General features: G+C 38.8%; 2 protein-coding genes, 1 long non-coding RNA gene and 1 pseudogene across 5 annotated transcripts in view; 3 read left to right on the forward strand and 1 right to left on the reverse strand.

The window, feature by feature from the left end:
• The window catches only part of LOC146469828 (uncharacterized), a 173,006-nt gene that overhangs the window by 39,728 nt on the left and 115,369 nt on the right, over positions 1-17,909 (forward strand). For both annotated transcript variants that reach the window (XM_085122798.1, XM_085122797.1), the window contains exon 19: positions 582-710. In XM_085122798.1, coding sequence (XP_084978924.1) covers positions 582-710 — 129 coding nt within the window. The remainder of the gene's footprint in view (positions 1-581; positions 711-17,909) is intronic.
• Positions 1,036-5,332, forward strand: LOC146469829 (uncharacterized). The gene is made up of 3 exons (XR_014867142.1): positions 1,036-1,204; positions 3,516-3,593; positions 4,792-5,332. It is a non-coding gene; the product is annotated as an uncharacterized LOC146469829 (long non-coding RNA).
• On the forward strand, positions 5,591-8,777 carry LOC146469830 (uncharacterized; annotated as a pseudogene). Its single transcript, XR_014867140.1, has 2 exons — positions 5,591-6,261; positions 6,838-8,777. The product of XR_014867140.1 is annotated as an uncharacterized LOC146469830 (transcript).
• LOC146469831 (uncharacterized) lies at positions 8,930-13,555 on the reverse strand. The gene is made up of 4 exons (XM_085122807.1): positions 12,988-13,555; positions 11,899-12,513; positions 11,325-11,588; positions 8,930-10,935 (listed from the first exon to the last, which is right to left on the reverse strand). Exons 1-4 carry the CDS (start codon positions 13,534-13,536, stop codon positions 9,721-9,723), a joined length of 2,643 nt encoding a protein of 880 aa, XP_084978933.1. The 5' UTR covers positions 13,537-13,555; the 3' UTR covers positions 8,930-9,720.

The following is a 17,909-nucleotide window of genomic DNA, read 5'->3' on the forward strand; positions in this document are numbered from 1 at the left end:
TACGTTTATCTTTGATATAAACAGTACATAAGCGTTTTGCTAAAGTTAGGAGTATGATTTGTTTCTGATTGGGCGGGAGGGGGGGGGGGGGGTCATCAGTAAAAAATAGTTTCTGCTTAGGGGGGGCCATGTGGAAAAAAATTGCATGCTAGGGGGGGGGGGGTCATACAGTTTCGTAGAGGCAATTAACCAAATCCCACCAGCCCCCCCATGCTCATAAAAAAATGAACGGTCCCTTATTTAATGAAGATATTTGCAACGTTAAGAAAACGTTGGAAGTACGGCGTAAATATAACGTAAACCCTTTCCACTATACAATAATGGGAGAAACATACATTCTCCTTTGCACTTATATGGAGAGTCGCTCTAAAAGCGAGATTTCCAATGAAAAAATATGCCTTGTATTGGTGCTCTCTACATAGCGCTAACAGGGTACCGAGTAACGTCACTTAGCAATTTCACTGACCAAAATCGCATTAAAACAATCTGATAAACCTTCTGCAGGCTCAACATTATACGCTTTAGGAAACATGTTTCGCTGCTTTCTTTTATCTTTTTTTTTTTTTTTCAATATTTGTTAGGTTTAAGTGACCAACTGATGGCTGAAGAAGCAGCTCCCTTGCTGGATCCTTCTGATGGAAGCCTTGCCATGAGTGCTTTTGATCAGTTACGGAAACATGTACATGTGCCAATCCGAAGTGAAAAAAATGGTAACAAATATATTTTCGTTTATCTGCCAGTAGATATGCTAAGATTTTTTTCAATTTTTGCTTTACCAATACGAAAAAGTATATCAAGCTGATTTCTTCACCTATGCTAACACCTGCAATTAGACATTACACTGTGTCTCGTGTTTTATATGTTACTTCAAACGCATTACCATACATGAAATCGCCCTATCCTTCTTCGAGAAAACTCAACTCCTGCAAAGCTCTTTATATTGTATAAAATTGATTTCTAGGAGACGAAGAAAAAGCTGTTGCTCTCCCTGGTGGGATTTTGGAATCTCTCAAGTCCCAGTCTTGTGACTCGAAACAGATTGCGCGTCTATTAAACGAGAGTTTTCAACTGGATGGAGCCTCTTTAGCACAGCCAGACCCTGAGACCAAGAAAAAAATTCGCTGCTTGGCCATAAAAGCTAAGTGTTCAAACCGGCTTGACGTGGTCAGACATTTGAGGGAAATTACACCCGCTGGGACTTCTGGTAAGTGTATTAAAACGGAACTTTGAATGGTATGTTAGATATTGTCATTTTCGTAGCTTAAAATGTTTTCAAGGAAAGGAACGTCCGAAGCCTTGAAAGAAGATTAAATACAATGTTCTTGCTCTAAAGATGCAAACGTCAAAAATGATTTTATCGACGGATTTTCCCTCTCAACTGTGAAGGAAGATCATTACTGGGTCATTTGAATTTGTTCGCGCTTTACTCTATCAAAGGGTAACTCTAACGCAACGAGGAGATATGTGCCTTGTTACTCCCTCAATGAATAATCTTATATTTAAGATAAATTTAATGGATTGGTTTCATATGGCTAAATATGGCTAGATAATCTAGTTACTAAATATTTGAGTGACTATTTCGCTAGAAATTATAATGTGCATAGCTATAATACTCGTAGAAGAACATATTTACACCTGCCTAAACCCAAACTTAGCCTTGCAAAACGAACTTTTAGATATTCGTACTCAGCTCTTTCTAACCTCTTACTCGTAGCATTCATATCGCCGAGTCACTCTCTGCTTTCAAAGCTTCAGTTGATACCTACAATTTTTAAATTTTATAGACACTAGGTTCTAACAAATTATTGCATGCTTGTTTATATTTTATACTTTTTAAAATTATTGCTTGTATCTTTAAATTTATGTCTTGTATTTTTAAATTCTATTCTTTTTTTTTTTAATTATTACCATGTCTTGTATTTTTATTTATTATATTTTTTAGTTCAGGGCCCCTCTGGATATCAGCCTCGTTGCTGAATGGTCCACCCTGGCAAAATAAAGTTTACCTTAAAACCGTAACCTATGTGGATTTAGGGTGACAACTTATATGTCACCTAAACTTTTTTGTTTTACTTTTTTGTTTGTTTGTTTGTTTGATTGTTTTATTAGACCTCTCGAGTTAAAACACTTTTGGTTGGCTGGATCTGATAAATTTATTATTTTTATGTGTAATACACACTCCTAAAGAGACCTCCACTCTGACAACAAACTTTGACGTTAAGGACGGTGCCTACTAATACCGAAGTATTTTTGTGCGGCTTATGACTATGCGGGAAAAGCAGATCTTAGCAAGGTCTCTTGGAAAAAGAAAATTGGGGGTAACCACGCATTTTTCAGAGATAATTAAGCCATAATATCTCTAAAAAGCGCCAAAATATAAAGGAATGTATGGGATTTTTTTCCTAAACTGAAGCTTAATTATCTCTGAAAAATGCATGGCTACCCCCAATTTTCTTTTTAGATACCAAAAGCACTTGCTAAGTACTGCTTTGTCCGTATACTTTTTAAACCGCGCAAAATTATCCCTGTATTAGTAGGCACCACCCATAGGAAACCGGAGTATCTCGAGATGCGCAGAACGTATGCGCGGTAACAATAGTAGGCATCGTCCTTAAATTGTTGGAGATTTCTAAATTCTAAATTTTAGTTTGAAAAGAGGAAATAACATTCAAGTGTGCTAAAAACAAATAAGGCAGTCGTTCCTAGCAAATAAAAATTGGTATTGTTCTTGTCATTCACAACACTGTTACATTCAAATACCTTAAGGGTGCTGGAACAGTAAGACTAATGAAATAAAAAGGCAATTTGTGCTACAAATATCGTAATAATGATTCCATGACAGCATTATGAAGAATTAAAATGGTGGATCCTCCCCTCGTCTAGGATAAAACGGCCAAGAATTTCTTGAATTTCTAGATTTATTTAGTTATCACCTTTGCCACCAGTACAGGGGACATTAATGCAGAAATGCTAAGACAGTGTTAATTGATATTGTTGTTACAGATTGTTACAATTTCTTTATTTGTAAAACCAGATGTAAAATATAAATGGTAAGGAGACCTTCCAGAAACTAGAAGCCGTATACGACGGAGGTCTTGTTTTTTTGTTTTGTTTGTTTGTTTACCTGTTTATTGTTTTGTTTTTTTGTTCTTTTACGAGGATGTTGAATAGTCTTCTTTGGAAAGAAAGTAGTGTCAGATCACGAGATATGTTTGGCCGAAAGAATCCAGACTTCCGGTTCTTGAAGGACGAAAAGAACACCTGACGTTGGTTCTGCATGCACCGAAACGATAATCAGTAGCTCTATAATGCGTTAATGATGCAACAAATCATGCTTGATACAGATATACAATGTAATTCAGTGGAATAACCTTAAGCTAGTAGTTACTGTCGTGGATGTCTCGATTCAACTAATGGTATTTGTTGAACAGATTTCTTAGGTATTTTGTCAGCTGTTTTTAACGATTTTGAAATTTACTATGGAACGTTTCACTCAGCAGTTAATATATCCGCAGGTCCACTTCTGCCTGAAGATCTCGATGTTGGAGGGATCCCTTTTTGTCATAGAAGAAATCTAACCATCGCCTTGTCTGGTAAGAGTTAGCTGTTAATAAATATCTGCACTTGCATCATGACAGTTTTAGTGGAAAGACGTTCAACCCATAAGAAGGCCAATATCGGGAACTATTGTAGCCGATAGAAATAGTTACACGTTTCGATTATTCGTTACAATAGAAAATCAATTAAAGACCCAGAAAACCTGCTCCTGGTTAATTTACTTTGTATGGTATTAGAGTGAAGATCTGTAAGAATCGTGGGCTCCAATGTTGGGACACCGAACCACTAATCATTGTTTCAAAAAAGTGTTATAAAATTGAGAAGCAGCAGCAACAGCAACAACATAGGAGACATAGGCAGGAAAAGCTCGTGCAAGCAGTCCCCTCCCAAATGCGGCAGACATTCCATGTCCACTCTGTCTAAGAACTTTTCGAGCTAACAATACACCTTGTAAGTCATACACGCACTCACACCACATGAGCCCCGACCCAACAACCTGTGGATAGCTAAAGTGGTCCTCATTATGATTGCCAGTGATAGACTAACAGCCCAACCAACATTGAGCAACATGGAGCAGCTCTTCTTGCTTCAGATGACATTGCTATAAGGCGTTAACGTTAAACTCCTGGCTGGGCTTATATATAGCACGCTTTTTTTACACGTAAGTTGGACGTGCCTGTGATGAACCTACAATCTGTTCAAATGAAATGGTGGAAATTATAAGTGTTCTGACCTACACTGAGATCGATTCACATTCATTAAAAGGCTGGCTTCATCGCGAAAATTTCCGTATTAGGCCAAAAAAAAAAAAATACAAAAACAGATCAGGCAGTGGGGTCAAACTATTCCTCCCCTTAACCTCTCTTCCTACCCCTTCTACTGAATCCAGAGGACAAAACTAGACGGTCACGAAATTGTGCACAGAAAAAAAGAAGCTATTTATTTAGATACTACATCACCTTAAGAGCACTATTTAAACGGACAAAAACAGCCTCGTATTCGTTTGTTGCGGCGATTAAACGCCGAGGAGTTCAATACCTCTTTTGTTCCTTTTAGGAGGGATGTTTTTTTTAAAATGACCAGTTTTTGCAGAGAATTCGAATGTCCTTTCGGTACATTCTCATGAGTAGACATGAGTAGTATGGTTGGAAAATAGAACTTCTTTTGGACTAGTTGCAAATATACTTTTTAGATCTTTGCACTCAACTGAACTACGCAATTTTTGTTTTGTAGGCAGAGATGAGTGGAAGCTTATTGCAGAAAAGCTGGGTTTCAGTCAAGACCAGATTCTATTCCTTGACAAACGCTCTAAAAACCCAGCTGAGGATATTTTGAGTTGTATTGCCAATGAACGTTACCTAAGTGTAGGAGATCTGTATGACTTGTTACGTGATTGTGGTCTACCAGTAATAGCCGATCACCTGTAAAAAAAAAAAAAAAAAAAAAAAACTAGCTGACGAGTTACTGGGTTGTACCGCCAGTGAACGTTACCTAACTAGACTATCGGAGATCTTCACGACCTTTTTTTACTTTTTAAGTGATTGTGGTGTACCAGTAATAACCGATTACTTGTAAAAAAAAAACATTATTGGAATTAGCTTTTGAGGGCATTTTAGGCCGTTCTTCAGAGATTTTGAGAGGGCCATTCTCATGAGAGGGGCCGAATCAGTATTTCATTGAAGTTCGCATAACAGGCATTAGCAATAAAAGTAACTTACTGTTCATTGTTTTGATAGCAGATTTTACAGTTTAGTGTTAATAAAGTCCCAGACGTACGAAACTTCCTTGTTTAAGGGGTTGTTTACATGGAGGATCTTCCTAGCACTAGGAAGATCCTAGAAGGCAGATCCGTCCTAGCGCCATATATTTTCTGCATTCCGTTTACATACAAAAGGTTGTACTTAGCCCTAGTGCTAGGATCTTTCTAGCGTCATGTAAAGCACCTTTGTTGCTAGGAAGGTCCTAATACTAGGTACCAAAATAAATAAATAAATAAATAAATAACATGGCGACGGCCGGGCGTTCAGTAGCCTGCGAACGCAGACGTATTTCCGGCCGTCACTTCACTCCGCCGAAAAATAACGTCTGCGAAAACGAACCCACAAACGATTTCCATGACGTCATTCTTTTTGAACCAATCACAATTTGGTTCAGAAAAGTCCAGAACTAAACACGCGTGTCTAGCGTGAGGCACACGAGTACGCGTGTAAAAAAAATGGCGGACGATGTTGCGTCTTGTGTGCAGTTGGCGTTCAGAAAAGCTTGTGAAAGATTTGGAATACAGAAGCTCAATCAACAACAAGAAGAGGCCATAAGATGCATCGTTCTGGATAATAAGGATGTTTTCGTGAATTTACCTACTGGATTTGGAAAGTCAATGATATTTCAGGGATTACCCGAAGTGTTTGCTTCGCTGCAGCCAGCACGTGAGAGAAATATAGTAATCGTAGTTTCGCCATTAGTTAGCCTAATGAAAGACCAAGTGAGTCGATTAACCTGGCTCGGAATAAGTGCTATTTGTCTGAGCGATATAATCACTGAATCGCAGAGGAAAGCAGTGGAAAATGGCCAGTATTCTATTGTTTACGGATCGCCAGAAACATGGTTGGGCGATGAAAGGTGGCGTAAAATGGTCGCAAGTGACAGTTACAAGAAGTCCGTACGAGCTGTGGCTATTGATGAAGCTCATATAATATCCCATTGGTAAGTTATACAGGGACTTTTAATTGACTTATTGCCTCCTCCAAATGGAACGAAATGAACAATTGTGAAATGAGCATCTTTCAGAATGTCTGAGATCGACATTTTCTTTTGTTTTGTTGTTTACCTGAAATCACGCTTCTTAACTAGCTTTACTCGGCTGTTTTTCCTCGTACTTTTTTGGAATTAATATTATGTCAATTTCAGACAATGAAATCGAAATTGTTGTTGAGTGCATGCAAATTATTTTGATAACATGACATCTCCTTTAAATTCAGAAGGTGATACATGCAGTACATTTGTTTATTTGTTGAAATTGTTGTTTTCACCGTGATTTATGGGAAGGTTCATGCGAATGTATTTATGCTTTATATATTCCTGGCCTCTACCATGTCGCAGTTTATTATTTTTTAATGCCAATGTCTACAACACACAACTATATAATTATATCACGTCTGGCGTAAAATAATAGAAACAATATTGCACCAAATACACAAACAATGGTTCAACATTGGCTTCATTTCATTTGCATCCAGTACCCAAAGGAGTCCAACTTATGTGGTTTTCATATTTTTGTAGGGGTACATCAAAGTCAAATAAACATGCAGCCTTCAGAGTGTGGTTTTCAAGACTTAATGAGTTCAGGTCCCTGCATTTGGAAGTCCCTTTCATTGCCCTTACAGCGACAGCAGACACAAGGGAGACAATTTTTGAGGTGCTTGGAATGAGAGATCCTCATTTCATTGTTGGAAGCCCGAATAAAGGAAACATTAGTCATGTAGTCCAATACATGAAGAAGAATGCTGACCTAGCACATTACTTTGCCTGGATAGCTGAGGAAGTTATTGCACGTGGTAGGGAAGCTACTAGAACAATAATTTATTGCCAGACTATTTAACAGTGTGCAGTGGTTTACTCAACTATCAAGTCCCTTCTAGGAGAACACATTCGTGTGAACTCTGAGAATAGTGAGCCTCAAAAGGTGGTTCTTGAAATGCTCCATTCCTGTACCCCTGCATCAAACAAAGAGAATAATTTACAGTCCTTCCAAAGAGAACAAGGATCTGTCCGTATTTTAGTGGCTACAATTGCTTTTGGCATGGGAGTCGACTGCAAGGAGGTGTACAGAACAGTCCATTTTGGACCAGCAAAGAATGTAGAATCCTACATGCAGGAGAGTGGAAGGGCTGGACGGGATGGCAATCGCAGCACTGCTTATTTTCTATATCAGAGTATGTAATTAATACATGTAGAAAAAGATATGAAGGAGTACGTCAAACACAAAGACTGCAGACGGAACTTTCTCCTGCAGTACTTTGATAAAGAACATCTTCACCAACCCAACCCAATTCACTTGTGTTGCGACAACTGGTCTGTAATGTGTAAGTGTGGTCTTGAAAACTGCAAGGTTTTGAATTATCCTGCATATTTGGAGCCTGCTATGAATGAGCTGTCCAGGAAACGTGATGTGACAGATGAACAGAGAGAGACACTTAGGACTGAACTTGACATCTACCACAAACATTTACTTACAAATCTGCTGAAAAGAGATTCAACTTGCAAGTTAAAATCTTTCACTCACCCCAAGTTTCTTCTGGGATTTTCTGATATTCAGATTTCACAAGTTCTCACTCACTGCCCCGAAATGTTTTCAATGAATGACATTTGCAACCTGATTGAAATATGGGATTTGAAACATGCAGTTAAAATCTATGAAATTTTGAATGGCATTTTCATGGACATGGATGATTGCCACATTCACATAGAAGACAATGACCTGTCATCTGATGAGGAAGAGCTCTTACCAGAGGACTGGAATGATCTTGCCCTGGATGATGAATTAGCAGATATGGCAATTGAGAATCTTAGCCTATCCCAAATGGATGATTCAAACAATGCATCAATGGATAATGCACATAGTGCAGTACCATTTGCTGCCTTAAATGCAGTGATGAACTTAAGCTTAAATGCTGTCTACTGTAGGCTCTTGATCAGAAAAATGTGTTCATTCAATTAAATTTTAGAAATGGAATTAAATTATATTTTTTGAGTGTCAAAGTGAGTACTTCTGTCTGACATTTGCCTGGGCTTACTAGCCCTGTGAAGGAGATTTGGTTTGCTGAGGTGAAAGAAAAATTTGAACTAAAGAACTCTGGAGTACATTACTAGCGCTGCAACCGACTGAGCTACTAGGTCAGCCCTGGTCTTGGGTAGTAAGGTATTATTTAATTCCATTTCTATCGCATGGGTGCTACATGTACGCAGCTAACACAGTTTGTAGCAATTAAAGTATTGTCTGCCCACACAGGCGGATTCAATCCAGCTTTTGTATTTTTGACCGCATGACACAAAAGCCAGAAATTCATCTGTGTTTGCAGGCTAATTAAGTTTTAGCTTGGAAACAGAATTGTTGTTTCACACTTCTAAAAATATACAGTCTCTGTTTGCAGGCTTTTATTTTTAAAACTGACAATTTGTCTTTTTCAGTTCCAAGAATATAGTATTGCTAACCTTTCGATTCTACCAATTTGCAGAAAGCATTGGCTCAATAGCAAAGAGAGGGAAAACTTTAAATCTTTAAAAAATTCTAGGAATACTGTCAGTATGAGTAACAGTCATCCCTGACTAATGGCCACCTGGAACAATCCATCATACGGAAAAAAAGGTAGGCTGTACAGTTTACAACAATACCTTGAGAGCCTACATGTATCACAGCCATTAGGCACATAGAAAACCCTATTTTTTGGCGAAGTTCGTCCCTGTGCTAACAACATTGTGTATGCTAGGTTTGAAGTTTCTAGTTTCTGTGCGTTTGAGTGAGTGTTTTTAGGTTGTGCTAAGAATTATGGGTAAAGGTACCAGTCGCCATCTTTTTCAGTACAGTGAATTGGTGGGGTGAGAATGGTGGAAGTAATCGCCCCCATCTGCCTACCTCAAAGAACACCCCCTCTCTTTCCTGTTTCCCTCCCCTTTATTTCACCCTGTCCCTGTCAAGTTAAGAATTAACACCTTTGATTTAATCTTTAAAACAGAAACAATAATAATATTACAAATACAGGTTGTTACAATTTTTTTTATAATAATGTACATGCTTTTCACTCTTAGCACCACAGAAATATTCCTGTTGTTTGTATGCTCAAGTCCATTTTCAAGGAATAAGAAGTAAATTTTATATTGAAATAATAACCCCCTTTTGAAACGAAAATTAAAATAATCATGGGATTTGAATTGAGGAAATGAGGTAGTGAACAATGTTGCTGTTTCATGACTATTTACTTACTGGCACTGTATGATTTTCTTCCTTTGGTTCTTAATCTTTTATACATTTACAGTTTTAGTTTCTTATTTAGCTTTATACAGATTTGTTTCAGTTTTCATACATTTTTTAACACTTAGTTAGGTGTCCCCTATTAGCTGAGGGCTTACCCTCTGCTAGATCTTTTATTAACATGTTAATAAAGTTTATCTGGCCTTATCACCTGAGGAAAGTTTTTGCTTATGCTCATTGATCCACATATATGCTTTAGACATGTCTAGATGCTCTAATACATCCCTTTGAAATCCTTTGAAATGTTTAAATTTGCGACCCTCTTGATACTTAAAAGCATTGTTCTGTACTAAGTTCTTTAGCAGTTCATCCAAGTCTCCAGTTGGGAAGTGCTGAACATGTCTCCCTGAGCGTAGAAATCGATGAAGGCTTCTTTCAACCTTGCCAGTTATTTCTCTTGCTGGTTTTTCAGCCCTGGAGATTCGGGTCACTGCTTTCTCATTCACATTGACACCCAAGTTGCCAATCCCTTGTTTAATATAATTGTTGCTGTGTTCCACTTCCAGGTCATGGGGTATGTTCTTGCCAGGGCCACCATGGTTGTTTACACCTCTGTTCCATATCAGTTTCTCTGCCTCTTTCTCACTAAGCCCATGGACAAGCAGCAACTGATACAAGCTTTCTAGAGCGTACTTTGTACTGTGAGAACCATCTGCCTTACACAGCAGCATGAGGTACTTGTACTGCCTAATAAGCCTTTCACCATCACCCTCAGACACTGCATCCAAGAAATTCATGAAAAATAGCCCTTCACAAAGAAGTGCACAGTTGTAATTCAACATGTCATCAGCTTCCGTAGATGGTGAAGGTGTGGACTTGTCAGGAGTGGAAGGCAAATTATCTGATATATCAACTGGTGGATCATGTCCTTGTTCATGTCTCCTCCTACTCTTGCCATTGTACTTGAAAGACACTGCACAACCTGGAAAACGGCAAGGGAAACGCCCATCTGGATTTAGCTGGAGTTGTTGCAATACTTCCTGCCTCTCCTGGGCTGATACCATGGCTTCTATGGAGCCATTCAACATTCCTTCATCCACCACTAGCTCATCAACAATCATTCCAGCCGCCTTGTGCAAAAACTGAAGTTTCTGCAGCTTACTTTGATTACTAAGATCTTTAGGAATAGGCAGATGTTTGGGCTTGCCTTGTCTGCTATCCAATCCAAGCACATGAAAGGCAGCAGCAATAACACGAGCTGTTACCACCAAGACCATGAAATCTCTATCTGCTCTGTAGGCAGTGTGAGGATCTTCCCGTACGTTACGGCGATTAATCAAATTGCGATCAGCAAACATGGTGCATTGGTCACCTGAAGAACCCCCAGAGTAGAAACGTCTGTATAACAGCTGTAGTAGGGATAGGATTAGAATTTGTTTATATTAATGCAAAAAAGAAACCAGAACAAAAAAGACATTGAAATTGACCCTCAATGAACTCAGCTGTATGGTTTTATATTTTGTAAACTGAATAAAGATAGTTAGTTGATAACCTTTAGTTCTTTTTTCATTAAAAATTAAGGCCCTTTAAGCTGCTTTTAATAATTGCTAATGGTCCAGATAATGTGTTATTTGGTACAACTTGATGAGGATTTAATAAACAAAACACTTAATTGAATTCTGTAGAAAAATTTTTTCCTTTGGCTCGCTGTGCAACTAATTTATATTTATCATTATAAACCAAATGACAAAGCACATAGTAGTAAAAATTAACTTGTAAAATCAACATGTAAACATACATCAAGGATCTTAACTCCTGTGTGCCAGTCACCAAGCTGAAGATTGAAGCCTTCCAAACGGTCTTCGGCTGTGTATCCATTGGAAACTGAATGGATTGCATTCACTGCCCTCTCAATGGATAACTGATCTCCAACACACAGCTGGTTCACAAACTTCTTCTCTCCATTGTTAGTGGAAAATGGGAGGTATGACTGGAAATGCCTCAGGATATGAATGATGTCTTCAGTAATATTCTCATTCTTGAACAATATGCCCATGGGTAACTGAAATAAATATTACAATAATAATATAATATTATTAAACAATATTTTCAATAAGAAAACCACCTATGCAACCTTATATTAATTCACTTATAACATTGCTGCTTCCCAATGTGTTTATGTTTACACCCCTTGCTGCCAGTGGAGGTCATGACATAGATGGGGTGGCCTGCTAACACAGGTGGCCTTTCTCCCAGTGTTTCTGGGCAGCCGAAATTGTTAACCGGGAAATATGTACCCTATTAATCTTCATTTATTTGTTGGTTAACACTAATTTATCATAACAATGTTAATTGACATTATCTAAACCTACACAAACAGATTTTTGAGCCATTTCCTTGGAATACTTGTGGGGAATATGGTTGATACACACTTCTCTTAAGAATGAGAAGCATTCTAAGTGATCCACAAGAATTCTAGCCACAAGCACAATGTAGTTGTATCGTTGTTTCTTCTCGTCCTGCACACTTGGAAGGAATTTGATGTTAGGTACACCATTAATCTCTCTTGGTGAAGTATCTAGCTTGTTCCCAGAAACTCTGTTCAATATAAGTTTATGGTTGACCCAGTGGAAATCAAAATTCTGATTCTCCTTAGTCATGTGCTTGCGCTCTAGTTTTCCGTCAATGTTATCAAATGCAATAACAAAGCCTGGATGTAGATTCAGCTTGGCCTCTTTAAGCTCTGTTTGTGCTTTTTCAAGGTTCTGGGCACAGGTGTTAGAACAGCAGTGGCCAATTGCAGTACAGCTTTTGGTGAGCATGGTAAGAGCTTTCTCCTTGCCAGCAACAAACTGTTCCTCCTTGGACATCTTTTGCTGCAGATCCAATATTTCTTGGTCATGTTTTTCTCCAAGTACATCAAGCTTTGCACGAACTCGCACACTTGAGCATGCCACTTTCATCTTTGATAGTCTATCCATAGTTGCCTGGGAAAATCATTCAAGAATACAGCATAACAATTAAACCTTGAAAATGCAGAAATAGGCATGTATGATTTGTATTGGCAACACTTCTTTGAAGGAATTAAGTACAAGCTGGTACTCAGACTCAAAAGCTTGAAACACAATTTACCCTATTAACGGTGAATTTTTGACAATTAAAGGTGGCACTGAATCTGCAACTAGGGCAAAGTTGAGGGTACTAACATGCTTTTGCTGTTGTCATGATACCTGTAATGCCAAGAAAAGGATAATAACTTGTTCAACAATGATTAGGCAATTTTTAAATTCCATAATAATATTATGTTAGAGTGGTGGTGCTGATCTACATGTAACAAAGTTTAGGTGCTCAAATATGCGGGAAACTCTTATCAGCCACCTTAAGAAGCCAATGGTTTGCAAAAAATTCAGACGTGCATCATTTACAATTTCCATTATAATGTATTTTTATTTAATCCTAACCTCCAGAGATCTTGACTTAAGAAGAATTCCAATTATTGTGGCACAGGCGTTCATATGTGAGTTGCGCTGTTTAAGTAGGACTGACCCTGCTACTGCTACACTAGGAAGCCACTCAGGATTTTCCTTTCCAATGCATGCACTGGTCATCAAAAAGGCATAGAATATTGGGGCTCTTGCTTTTAATTCAAGGCAAGCTTTTTCAAAGTCGAAATTCACTATTTCCTCCTTTGTGTTAGCCCTTAAGATGGAGGGTCGTTTGCGGGAACAAAGTTCATTTAGTTGCAAAGTCATCAACTTGAGAACCTTCTCCACTACCATTTGTTTAAGCGTGTCACTCTTTAGAACCGCGGTCGCAATTCGCTGATTAGGACCATGCGCGATTGCTTTACCAAGGACTGAAAGATCGTTTTTGAGTTCCTTACGAACTGTTTTACCACAGGGATAAGTTACAGAAATATGAACTTGCGTTTCCTGGAGTTCTGTCACAGATAATACTTGTTTTTCCAGCACAGGTTCTGCGGGTTTACGGCGCGGAGTAGAAGTAAACATTTGGCCACCGCTGCAACCTCCGAAGGCTTTCTGGATCAGACCGCTTTTTTGGATCCCAGTTATCGGGCTAACAGCTCCAAAAGCAAAGACAGACGGTGTGGCGAAGGATGTAACAATTCCCGGTCTTAGAGCGAGAGGGAATATAGAAGGACAGACATCTTGGACTTGTGAATTTTCACGGCGTGTTTCAATGGACGTGTCTTCAAACTTTAGGCTTTTTTTCGCCTCTGGCAATGTCCCTGGTTCTTTAGCCAGTCTTTTGACGCGGACTGAATTATCGCATTGATAATCTTGCTGTATTTCAGCACCGATCTCTTCAAATTTTCGAAGAGCATTTTGATAACGGACGAGCCGATTATAACATTTCGTGCGGCAGATAGCAAAGCGTTCTCTCTCGACGTAAACATTGACATCTACTTTTGTCGCCCTGAGGATTAATGACGGAATATCCACTGCACTTTTTCCCAACACTCTGATTTTAGACTTAGGCAGCGAAAAATAATCTTTACATAGAAAGCAAAACTCCTCGGAACATGTCAATTTCTTTGGAGTTTCATCCATCGCTTTCGTAAATGGATGCCAAAGCTGAAATTCTCGTCTTTCCTCGCGCGCTCTCGCGCGCAGGAATCTGACCCATTCTAAAGCGGAACGTAATTGGTCAACAACGAGACAAAGGGAATGACGTCATGGAAATCGTTTGTGGGTTCGTTTTCGCAGACGTTATTTTTCGGCGGAGTGAAGCGACGGCCGGAAATACGTCTGCGTTCGCAGGCTAGGCGTTCAGCTGCTAAAGGCCAACATGAATTTTTTTCACTTTCTTCTTCAAAATTTTAGCATGTAACCAAATGAGCAGAGGAAGAGGGCACGAGAGAGTCTCCACTTCCGTCTTCTATCCCCTAAGGTTGTTCTTTTTTCCGATTTTTACTCGCGGTATTTTTCCCACTAACCACCTACCATTATTGCTGGACGTATCTCGCAAGGGTGGGTGGGTTAACAGTTATGGTATCTCCTATTATTTTACACCGCTATCTAACACGGTTACACGGCATAGATTTTCAAACAGACGTTTTACCTTTTGGTCTTGTTATACAAACTGCAGTCAGGATATATCCTGAATTGAAGTAGCTCTTTTCCTTTCATTTTAGCTGGTGAAGTCTATTCAGTTTCTGCGCCCACTTCAAAATGGTGGGCACTTACTTTTTGCATTGCATCAAACAATAGTTTACTTCTTCTTCTTCTTCTTCTTCTTCTTCTTCTTCTTCTTCTTCTTCTTCTTCTTCTTCTTCTTCTTCTTCTTCTTCTTCTTCTTCTTCTTCTTTTAAGGGTTTCATTTAGGCTGACTTGCTATTTCACCGTTTGGGCCATGCAGTGGGCAACCATTTTTGTTTAATTTTTGTATCAGTGAAGTCATGAGAACACATTATGGCCGATTGAAAAAGCTGTCAGCTTAGGCGTGTACTTCAAGGAATCCACATATAATAAGTTGATGCATCCAGCTTGCAATTATATGAGTTGTTGCTTTCTTTCTTCTTTTTCTAAAGTTTTAGTTTGGCCTCCATATTGAAGTAAACGTTAAAAAAGCGAAAAAAGAAATTTCTTCCCAAAGAAGCGAGGATAGAATTAAATCCGCCAATCACAGCCGACGTTCGTGATGTAGATACTGATGTGTGATCAGTCGACCTCATCACCCGATGTAGGCAATGGAATGCCACCTTCAATACAACTTACTCTTCTTAGTAAGGATATTTATGCAAACGGCTTGTTTCTAGTTTAGCGGAATTTCCCCACATTTATTTTAATTCTTTTCACCATACTAGCGGACAACAAGCGTCAAATACTGTATTCGCCGTGTTGGCTGTGCTTTGTTTACTCAGCCCCTCAGTAAGATTGTTGCAACTGCCAGAAAAAAATTTAGTTTTACGGTTTTATTTCCATTCCATTTACTTTTGACCTTCGAGTAACAAAAACCCAAATTGAAAACGAAATAGTTTTCTCTTTTCAGTCCATTGCTGTAGATGTCTAACGTTGGGCCGTGGGGCTTTCTCAAACGAAAACTAGCAAAAAACTGGTTGGCAGTCTGCATAAACTGCCACAATACAAGGGCAACGAACAAGGAAATATGTTAAATTCTTCAACTTCGCCGAAGGAGGGACTGGATAATTCCAATCAGCGCCTATTATAGTAGTGTCTCATGCCGCCAGAGTTCAGATGAAAGGCACTACATCATTCATTATATACTCGATTGAAGAAACGTTGTCATATAAAAGGTTTAAATCATAAACGGTAAAGCCTTGTTCCCAATTGTGCGATAAGCACGAGTATAAGCACAAGGATAAGCTTGCGACATTCCCACATGTAAAACAAGGACAAGAAAATAAGGCCTACGCAAGCGCAGTAACGTTGAAGGAGATCTGGAAACTGATTCCAGATTGCGTAATCATCTTGCTTGTGCTTGTGCTTGTGCTTACCTCACACCGGGTCCCACTTGTGAAATAAGCACAAGCGCGAGATAAGTACAAGCACAAGGAATGGAAAAAAGTTTATTTTTCTTACGCTTATGCTTATGTTTAACTCGCGCTTGTTTCATGCCGTTCCCACACGATTTTTCTTATGATTATGCTTGTGCTCACGGCTTATCTGATAAGTAAGAACCAGACTAAAAACCCAACAGCTCTTTAGGAAACGTTTGACTTAAACATTAGCTTATTTACATTCTTCTTGTTAGAAAATAGAAGCACGTGCGGATTCTACTTGAGGCTTAACATTTGCACATTTTTCGTAGACGAGAGAACTGAAAGCCATGGAGTGTGCGTTTCCGAATTATTACACTTATACTAACAGACTGCATTGTAGCTCAAGAAAACACGATAGTACAAGTGATGGCCACTGAGATGGACTCGAAGAAAGGCTAGAACGTTCGCACGTCCTAAGATAAAAAAAATCGTGTATAAAAATCGTTTAAAAGATGTTTAAGCTTGGATTTTCCTACCCCCAACACTGGCAGCCCGACACACCCCTCCTGAGACCTTATTTGGCAACAACTATTACCCAGGCTTTCTGGGTCCTGCTTTTTCAAGGTGGCTTCGTTGTATTTTCTTGCTATATACTCAGTGTTTCATTGCTTTTATTGCTTTCGTGCTTTTCCAAGTTCAAGTGGGATGTATCTTTTAAGTATATTCTACAGAGGTAGGAGTGTATAATATATTATCTGATAGGTTTGTTTTTGTAGCTGAAGTTGCGCGTTTTAGGCAGATCAGCTCAAAAATGACCCATTTGTTTGGTTTATGTGGTTGTTTTGTGGTTGACTCACATTCAAGTGACAGTAGTGCTCAAGGGGGTGATGGAAGGTGATACTTTGTAGCTTACAGTATAGAGGGTTTTCAAACAAACAGATAATATTTACATAACAAGAAAAATTATTTCCCAAAGGAAAATCATGTCATTGTGAAAACTCTCTATACTGGCTCAAACTACCAAAAAAATTGCAACGTTTAGCCTTTGTTAGCCCCAAAATTCAGAAAGTGTATGCGGTCATACTAAACAGACCAGTCAAGACTGAAAATGCATAGTGAAATTTTTAATTAGGCGAAAACGCTGTTAAGCTACGTTTTAATTAACTGGAAACCATTTCCTCCTTAAGACCAATCAAACGGACACTGTAAGTTGCTTGGATCATTGAACTGGGTGTCATTGATTTTGAATAATCTGCAATATATTAAACCGAGATTGAGATCTGCAGCTCTTACAATCATTTTCATTGAAGAATAGCTGACGTCCTACTAACTAAATTCAGAAAAATTAAATTACAAATGTTGTACAATATGCCCATAGGCTTGTGAAGAAAGAGCTTCTAAAAGAGTGATATTTCCCTTTATATCGTTTGAGCTTACTTCCTTTACAACAAAGAGATGTATTACCCCCCACAGTTCATCATTAAATTCCAAAATACCAAAATTTTTCGCATACATGGGTTTACCAAAATCTCTTATCAATGGGGCTCCGCGCGCCTGCCTCCGGCTTCCGGAGCTCCGCTACAAGACAGTCTGAAAGTCAGCACTGTAAAGTACAGACTGAGAACTAAGTTTACCTCGGAAACTATATTAGGCCTATTGGGCCTATTAGACCATCGCGTCCCTTTTATAGCGAGGCATCCAACGCACTGACGAAATGTTGTTTGAAGACATGGGAAAAACTGAAGCCTAACTATTTTAAATCATAAATCATAACTGTAACAAAATTCTGGAATCTGATCGGCTTTCAGCAGCCATGATTTTAGCAATGTTAGGACATTGTACGCGTCATGCCTGCTGTAATTGCACAGTATGTGCCATTTGCGCGCGCTGTAATTAAATCGATCTCGAAACTTAACTCAG

Source organism: Pavona decussata, unplaced genomic scaffold, assembly GCF_977016875.1.
Source record: "Pavona decussata unplaced genomic scaffold, jaPavDecu1.1 SCAFFOLD_116, whole genome shotgun sequence".
Lineage (NCBI taxonomy): Eukaryota > Metazoa > Cnidaria > Anthozoa > Scleractinia > Agariciidae > Pavona > Pavona decussata.

Excerpts from the sequence above, each read along its gene's own strand:
- LOC146469831 (XM_085122807.1), bottom strand. The coding sequence starts at position 13,536 with ATGTTTACTTCTACTCCGCGCCGTAAACCCGCAGAACCTGTGCTGGAA. Across the intron at positions 12,514-12,987 it reads TTAAGTCAAGATCTCTGGAG|GCAACTATGGATAGACTATC; the intron begins GTTAGGATTAAA and ends TGATTTTCCCAG. Across the intron at positions 10,936-11,324 it reads CAGGAGTTAAGATCCTTGAT|CTGTTATACAGACGTTTCTA; the intron begins GTATGTTTACAT and ends TCCCTACTACAG.